Consider the following 8,680-nt stretch of genomic DNA (forward strand, 5'->3'; position numbering starts at 1 on the left):
AGAATTTCATCTCCAACTCCGCAGTACCCCATCTTCCCCCAAAAGTAATATCCAGTATGGCAGAATGGCCAGTGGGAACCTGACCCTTCCCCCCAAACTTGGGATTGTACATTCCGGTTGGCATGGTAGTCTCTAAGGACAGGCTTGCCCTCTCAGCCCCTATGGAGCTATGGCAGCTTCCCCAACAGAATAGATCAGAAGATTTAAAGGCATAGAATTTCGTTGAGGGACCCTTCTCAAGTCAGTAAGCTGACCTCAGAAATACAGAATAAAAATTCCAGTAACTGCCCAGCCCAGAGAAAAATACACACTCTGCAAAATTTGTCTGGAAAAGTTACAAATGGATGTCACAGTCATCAACAAAGGAATACCAGAAAATAAGACCTACCATGATTTTTCAGGATACTTATAAGCCTTACCCCCAAAATAAGCCCCAGTTAAGATTGTCAGCCAGATGGGTGCATTTGGACATCCATTGAAACACATAATGGATGTTTTTAATTATAAAATAATATTAATATATAAATATAAATAATAATATTGACATTAATACCTACATAATATGTGTTATAGTTAAGTGTCTGTAAATCTCCAGGAGGGTCCCTTTGGGAGAGCAACTATGTAAACAGGTGAATCTGACACAGTGACCAGAGTGCAGACACAACACACAGGCAACACGCTCACCTGATAACAAACAAATGTGGTTGAGTCTAATATAAATCTTCATAATTCAGTATGTCGTGTGTTGTGCAGACATCCCACATCTGTGTGAAAGAAAGAAGCATTTGGTGCCTGTGATTTCTGTCACTTCTGTGTGGACTCTCTCTTAGCTGTTGTCAACTTTGTTGCTCCTTCAGTCTTGCAAGTCTTCAGTTAACATTTGATTTAGTGGAAACTTAGCCTGCAAGAGGTTTCAACCCGGGTGAAGAATTCCTGGGATAAAATCACTGACAATCATGTGGCCAGTGAACTGCAAGCAGGCCATGTGGACAGGAAGTGCTCATTTAGGGAGAGGTCCACTGCTGGACACAAGAGATTGGGGCCACTGGAATCAGCCCGATCAGAGGCTGGAATTGCAGGAAATTCAGGCTGGAATTTGAAGTTTAGAGTGTTATAACAGTATTCGAGAAGATGATGTGACTGTTTTTGAATAAATACAGATTTCTGTACATGAACAAATGAATAATTGTAGGTTGTTGTATGTGAAACAATAAGAAATCCCCTGAAAATAAAACGTGTTGTATATTTCGGAGCAAAATTTAATATAAAGCTGATCTTACTTTCTGAGAGACACAGAATCAGCAACATCTTAAAGAGAAGGTAAACTGAATTTCCAAAGATCCTACATTACAGTGCTCAGAATATCCAGCAGTCAACAAAAAATTACAAAGCACACAAAGAAACAGGGAGGTAGACTTTGGCTTATTCACGGTGGAGAAAAAACTTCTTACAGGAACCACCTCTGGTGAATCCCAGACATTAGGCTTAATAAATGAAGACTGTGAACTAGCTTCCTAAATATGCTCAAATAGCTAAAAGAAATGCTGGGCAAAGAACTAGAGGAAATCTTGGAAACAGGAAAATCTAAGGCAAGGGAAATTTGAAAAATAGTGCATGAAAAACTGAGGCTATCAATAAAGAGATAGAAATCATTAAAAGAAGGACCCAAACAGAAAGTTTGGGGCTGAAAATACATTAACTGAAATGCAAATTTTACTAGGAGCATTCAACAGTAGATTCAAGCAAGCATGGGAAGGGATCAATATACCCTGGCAAAAGACCATTGCCATGAGCAAGCCTGAGAAGTAGGGAAAAATTAAGAGAGCCTCAGGGACACCACCAAATGTGTCTCATCCCAGAAAGACCAGAAGGAGAAGAAAAAGAGCAGTCAAAAATCATGAAGAATTAATGTCTGAAAGTATCCCAGAGCTGATGAAAAGCATTGAACACACACAGCCAAGAAACTCACAAACTCCAACGCAGGAGCATTGCAGAGATTCTCACAAAGGTGTACTGCAGTCAGACTATCAAAACCCAAGACAAGGGAGAGACACGAAAACAAGAAAGGAAGGATTTATTGTCCACAAGGGATTTCTGGTGAGATTAACAGCTGATTTCAGAAACCATGAAGGTCAGAAGGGATAATGTATTTAAAGTCCTTAACTGGGAAAAAAAATATCGTCAAACATCCTATTTCCAGCAAAACTATCCATCAAGAATTAAAGAGAAATAAGACATTTCCATATAAAAAGTTTTGAAGAGTTCATCACCAATACACTTGCCTATAAAAAACACTAAAGGGTGAGCCGGTTGTGGTAGCTCATGCCTGTAATCCCAGCACTCTGGAGGCTGAGGCAGGAGGATTGTGGTAAGTTCGAGTTCAGCCTGGGCTACAGAGTAAGCCCAAGGCCAACCTGAACTGCATAGCGAGACCCTGTCTCAAAAAGACAAAAAAAAAAAAAAGAATACTAAACAGTTTTTCACACTGAAACAAAAGGCCAGTAAGTGATAACATGAAGAAATAAAGATCTCCAGTAAAAGGAAGTACAATATACAAATATAAAAGCTAGCACTATTGTGTTTTTGGTTGGTAACTCCTCTTTTTTCCCTATATAACTGAAAAAGCAAATGTTTAAAACAATAATTATAAATCTATGTTAGTGAGTGCACAATATATAAAAACATAATCTGTGACAACATGGAAAAGGACTAAGGTGAATAGGAACAGTGTTTATTTACTATTGAAACTAAAATGGTATGTTCAAATTAATTAGCGGGTTTGGTGGCACATCTCTGTAATCCCAGCAGGAGGAGACGGAAGCAGGAAAATCACCTCAAGTCCAAGGCCAGCATAAGCTACACAGCAAGACCCTGGCTCAATCAATAAACATAAACTAGGCTGTTATAAGTTTAAGATGTGAATTTTAATCACCGTGATAATCACAAGAAAATAACTACAAAATACACAAAAAGGAAAGCAAAAGGAATCACAAGGGTATACTACCAAAAAATGAACTAAATACAAAAAAACCATAATGCAAACATTAAAAAGCAAAGAAAGAAAAGGTACAGAAAACAAGTACCTAAGTGATAGAAATAATTATTCCCTTATAAGTAATTACTTTACAGCAAATTAATTAAGCTATTTAAAATCATTTATTTGCAATATATGATTTGCCTGTGTGTTATTTAGAAGATACTCTTTTTTTTATTTTTTTTTTTGGTACTGGGGATTGAACTCTTGACCTTGTACTTGCCAGGCAAGCACTTGTGCCGCTGAGCTAAATCCCCAGCCCCAAAGATACTGTGGTTAAAGAAAAACACAAAGAACTTGAAAGTAAAAGATAACAAAAATATTCCATGCAAACAGTAATTGAAAGAGCTCCGAGTTGGCTTTATTATTCTCAAACAATAACATTTTAGGTCCGGGGTACAGCGCGGCAGTGGAGCTCTTCACTAGACAATGCCTTGCTCGGATCTCCAGGCTCTACACACGACACCTTCCAAACCATCACAGGAGACAGAGGACGCTCTAGTTTGTAAAAAGCATTGTGCAGCAAGATGACATAACAGGAGCCACAAAACATCTAAAGCATTGAAAGAATTGAAAGGAGAAACCGGCAATTCTTTAATAACAGCTGGAGACTCTGACACCCAATTTCAAATGAAATAAGGAATTTAAAAATCAGACAAAGATAAATAAGGAAATGGAGAACTTGAAAACACTACAAGCTAATTATACCTAAAGAACACAGAGATTTTGCCAAGAATAGCAAAACGCATATTCTGCTCAAGTGCACATGAGACATTCTCCCAGGGGCCAAGTGTTAAGACAACAGAACAAGTCTCAATAAATTTTAGGACTAAAATCATATAAAGTATCTTTCCCAGCCCCAGTGGAACAAAACCCAAATTCATCTAGAGATGCAACTAGAAAATTCATAAATGTACAGAAATTAAACAGCACGTTTGTAAACAGTCAAAGAGTCAAAGAAGACATCACAGCGGAAGTTAAAAAACAATCTGAGCCATCTGTGGTGGCACAGACCCGTAACTCCAGCACTTGGGAGGCTGAGGCAGGAGGATCACTGCTAGTTCAAGGCTAGACTAAGATACATAGTGACTTCAAGGCTGTACTACATAGCAAGACGTGTCTCAAAAAAAGAAAAAGAAAAGAAGAAAAGAGAACTTGAGACAAATGAGAACAAAAATGTAATATACCAAGACTTATACAATACAGGGAAAAGTGTACTGAAGGAAATTTATTATTGTGAGTGCTTGTATTAAGGAAGAAAGATCCCAAATCTAATTGTATATTGGGATCTTTTTGAGACAGGATCTTGCTATGCCATTCAGGCTGGCCTTCAATTCACTTTGTAGTCCAGGCTGTCCTTGAACTCACAGCGATCCTCCTGTCTCAGCCTCCCAAGTGCTAGGATTACAGGCATGTGCCACCACATTTGGCTCACATTTTAAAGAACTAGAAGTTCAGCAAACTAAACCCAAATATAACAGGAAGAAGGAAATAGTACAGATTGAAGCAGAGATAAATGCAATATAGACTAAAAAGCAGAGATAAATGCAGTAAAGAATAAACAATTAAAGAAAAATCAATAAAGTCAAAGTTGAATCTTTGAAAATATCAGTAAAATTAACCAACCTTTAGTTAGATTGACAAATTTTAAAAAGACCCAAAAATCAGAGATGAAAGTAGTAACATCCATATCAATCTGACAAAAATAAAAAGAATTAAAAGAGAATGCTATGAGCAACTATATTAAATAAATTAAATATCCTAGATGAAATAGACAAATTCCAAATACACAAAGTATCCAAATTGACTAAAGAAATAGCAAATATGAATACATCAATAGCAAGTAAAGAGATTGAATCAGTAGTAAAAATTCCAATAAACCTCAGGATCAACTGCTTCTCTGAAAAATCCATAAACTATTTAAAGAAGAGCTTACATCCATCTCAAGCTCTTCCCAAAGATGAAAGAGGAACCAGCATTTCCTACCTTATCCTATGAAGGCAGCATTCATTACCTGATAACCAAAGTTAGACAAAGATACCACAAGAGAAGTACAGACTAATACTGCTAACAAATACAGATACAAAAATCTTAAACAAACATTAGAAAGCCAAATTCAGCAGTATATTAAAATGATTATATGCTATGACCAAGTGGGATTTATTCCCAGAGTGGAAAAATGGTTCAATATACAAGTATCAATCTGTTTAATACCTTATTAACAGAATAAGGGAGAAATGTGTGATCTTGTTTGTCAATTGACACAGAATAAGCCTGTGACACAATTCAACACCCTGTCATGACTTTAAAAAACAGTTAATAAATCAGGACTAGGAAGGAACTTCCTCTGCATAATAAAAGTCATAGAAGAGAACCCATAGCTAACAGCAGACTAGAGAAAGACTGGAATTGTCCCCTTAAGATCAGGAACAAGACAAAGACGTCCACTTTTACCTTTTCCATTCAGTACAGTTCTCACCAGAGGAATTAGGCAGGAAGAAGAAACGAAAGGCATCCAAACTGGAAATTTGTCTCCATTCATATATGACATGATCTCCTATGTAGAAAACACTAAACAAACCACCCAAGCACAGGCACACACACACACACACACATACACACACACACACACCTCTGTTGGAATTAATAAATGAGAACTGGACATGACAGCACAGACCTGTAATGCCAGCTCTCAGGAGGCTGAGGCAAGAGGATCACTACAAGTTCAAGACCAGCCTAGACTTTATCATGAGTCTAAAGCTAGCCTAAACTATACATATCAAGATTCTTTCTCAAAAATAAAAAGAAAAAAACACTAAGAAATGAATTCAGTAAAGTTTCAGCATACAAACACACAAAAGTCAGCTGTATACTTATATCCCAACAATGAACAATCCTAAATGGAAACTAAGAAAACAATTTTATTTTCATAGCACCAAAAAGAATACTTAGGAATAAATTTAACCCAGTGGGTATAATGTTTGTACACTAAAAACTACAAAACTGTGTCAGAAGAAATTTTAAAAACCTAAATAAATGGAAAGATGTCTTTTCCTCGCAGACTGGAAGACAATATGACTATATAATACAATCCAAAGTGATCCATAAATTCAGTGCAATACCTACTTAAATCCCACAGAATTTTTTTCCAGACACAATAAAACCCACCCGAAAATGCAAATGAAAATTCAAGGAACCACAAAGAGCCAAAATAATCTTTAAAAAGAAGAACAAAGCTTACTAAAACTCCAGTAATCAAGAGTCTAGTAGTGACATAAGAAGAGAAAAGTAGACCGGGCAATAGAACAGAGAACCCAGGAAGAAATCCTCACCCAGACGGTCAGTTGTTTTCAACCATGGCACCAAAGCTATCTAGTAGGGGAAGGAAGCAGCCCTTCCCACAAATGGTGCTGGGAAACCCAGCCATCTTCACACAGAAGAAGCTGGGCCTTTACCCTAAAGTGCATTAAAGGCCTAAACATAAAAGCTGACACTGTTGAACTTGTAAAATAAAATATAGGGAAAGCTTTGGTGGACCTGGACTTGGCAGTGACTTCTTAAATTGGACTTCATCAAAGTTTTAAAATTTGGTGCATCAAAGGACAGCTATAAAATGAGAGAAAATATTTATAAATCATATAACTGAGAAAGATTTTTTACTGAAGATAGCTAAAGATCTCCTGCAATTCAGGAACTGGATTTTTTGCCTGGAGTGGTGGTGCACACCTGTGATCCCAGCACTTGGAAGGCTGAGGCAGGAGGATCACTGTGAGTTTGAGGCCAGCCTGGGCTACATAGTGAGTTCAAAGCCAGCCTGAACTGCATAGCAAGACCCTGTCTCAAAAACAACAACAACAATAAAAATCAGACTTTCTGGAAGGCAGGGGAGTGCACAGAGCCGAAGCAGGGTAAGGAAGCAATCACCGCATTCTGGAAGACAAACAGCAAGGCTTATACCAAGGCAGTGTCCGAAACAGAAGGAAAGGACTCAGTCAACTGCAACTGAGAAGACATAGGCAGGCAGCTGGGGACTGATGGTTTTGTGTTTCTGGTTCTAGTGAGGCTGAGTGCCAGCACAGGGCCCGCTCTCAGGAAGGAAGAGGAGGGGGGACGATGAGGGAAGTGAAAGTGTCCAACTACATAAATAAGCAGCGGGGCCAGTCCCAGCCCACACACAGACCCCCAACGTGTGGCTGCCCATTTCAACCACAGCTCTGGCCTCATCCCCATCTTCAGCCACCGCCATGGCTCAGATGCTGGCTCTGAGGCTCCTTGTCCTGGTCCTGGCCCTCTGCATCACCCAGACACAAGGTAGGAAGGAGGGAGGAGCCTTAGCTGGGGAAGGGGCTGGAGAGGCCTGGGTCAGAGCTCCTCAGCAGCCCTTGTCCCTGCAGGCAGTGACGGTGGGGCCCAGGACTGCTGCCTCAAGTACAGCCAAAAGAAGATTCCCTACAAGGTCGTCCGCAGCTACCGGAAGCAAGAACTGAGCTTAGGCTGCCCCATGCCAGCTATCCTGTGAGTGGGAATGGGGAGGGGGCGCAGGCTGGTGGCTGAGTGGGGCAGGACTAAGGAGGCTTATTCACTCCACTTCCCAGGTTCCTGCCCAAGAAGCGCTCCCAGCCCGAGCTCTGTGCAGACCCCAAGGAAGCCTGGGTGCAGCAGCTGATGAAGCGTCTGGACAACCCGCCAGTCCAGGGCTGCAGGAAGGACAGAGGGAACCCTAAGGCTGGGAAAAGGGGAAAGGGCTCCAAAGGCTGCAAGAGGTGAGGAAGCCGAAGGGCAGGGAGGCAGGCGAAGGGGATCCTCGGTCAGCCCCTCACATGCTGATTCCGCCTGCCCAGGACTGAGAAAACACAAGGGCCGTAGCTCAGCGACCAGCCGGGAGCCCAGCCTCAGCAGAGCCTGAAGCCCCAACCCAAGGGCAAGAAGAAGGTTGGAAGAGAAGAAGGATTCAGGGGCCCCAGAGCAGCCACCCCAGGGTGGCCTTGTCACACCCCTTCTCCTGCTGCCACCGTCCCTCTGCATTCCCTTCCCTACCTTGCATGGCTTGTGAGCTTCCCACACAGAGCCAGGCCCAGAGAGGCAGAGGAAAAAGAGTCTCCCCGGCTGTGTGAGAGGCGACAGCAGGACTGTACCCTCTGGTCAGTCACCCAGGGCCCAAGACCGGACGCTGTTCCCACTGCACCCACCTGTTCCTTATAAATGTGATTTATACCTAAATAAAAATCGGTGCCAGCCTTCCACCCAAATACCTGGTCCTGTGTGTTTGTGTACACGGGAGGCTGGAGGCACTGCGGGGAAAGGTTATGTACTGCTGGGTCCCAGCTAAGAGCTCCCGGTGGCAAATTCCACATTGCCATCCACGTCAACAGGTATCTTCTCTCCCAGGTGTCCAGATCTCTGGAAAGTTGCAGGGAGGTTGGTGGGTAGGATGGGCCTTGGTCTCTAAGGAATCTGGGGCTGGAAAGAACACACATGAGCACACACGCACACGATGGCTTTTCGGGTCTTTGCGTCTCAGGAACCCTGCAAAGATGTCTCGCTAATTTTCTGCAGTACTCTCTTACTCCATAAGTGACCAGTGAGTCTTTTTCTCAGATCTAAGCAGTCTGCTTCCCCTTTCCCTGGGGCCTAGCAATAACAACT

General features: G+C 41.4%; 1 protein-coding gene across 1 annotated transcript; it reads left to right on the top strand.

Annotated features, from left to right (window-relative positions):
- Positions 1 to 7,179: 7,179 nt before the first annotated feature.
- On the top strand, positions 7,180 to 8,283 carry Ccl21 (C-C motif chemokine ligand 21). The gene is made up of 4 exons (XM_003470685.5): positions 7,180 to 7,345; positions 7,429 to 7,549; positions 7,630 to 7,797; positions 7,876 to 8,283. Exons 1-4 carry the CDS (start codon positions 7,279 to 7,281, stop codon positions 7,898 to 7,900), a joined length of 381 nt encoding a protein of 126 aa, XP_003470733.1. The 5' UTR covers positions 7,180 to 7,278; the 3' UTR covers positions 7,901 to 8,283.
- The last annotated feature ends 397 nt before the right edge of the window (positions 8,284 to 8,680 follow it).

The sequence above is a fragment of the Cavia porcellus genome, unplaced genomic scaffold, assembly GCF_034190915.1.
Source record: "Cavia porcellus strain 051 isolate PalLab524CR breed Dunkin Hartley unplaced genomic scaffold, mCavPor4.1 scaffold_1, whole genome shotgun sequence".
Classification (NCBI taxonomy): domain Eukaryota; kingdom Metazoa; phylum Chordata; class Mammalia; order Rodentia; family Caviidae; genus Cavia; species Cavia porcellus.

Bases quoted from the DNA above. Each gene is read 5' to 3' on its own strand.
- Ccl21 (XM_003470685.5), top strand. From the start codon at position 7,279: ATGGCTCAGATGCTGGCTCTGAGGCTCCTTGTCCTGGTCCTGGCCCTC. The intron at 7,346-7,428 runs GTAGGAAGGAGG...TTGTCCCTGCAG, and splicing joins CTGCATCACCCAGACACAAG to GCAGTGACGGTGGGGCCCAG. The intron at 7,550-7,629 runs GTGAGTGGGAAT...TCCACTTCCCAG, and splicing joins TGCCCCATGCCAGCTATCCT to GTTCCTGCCCAAGAAGCGCT.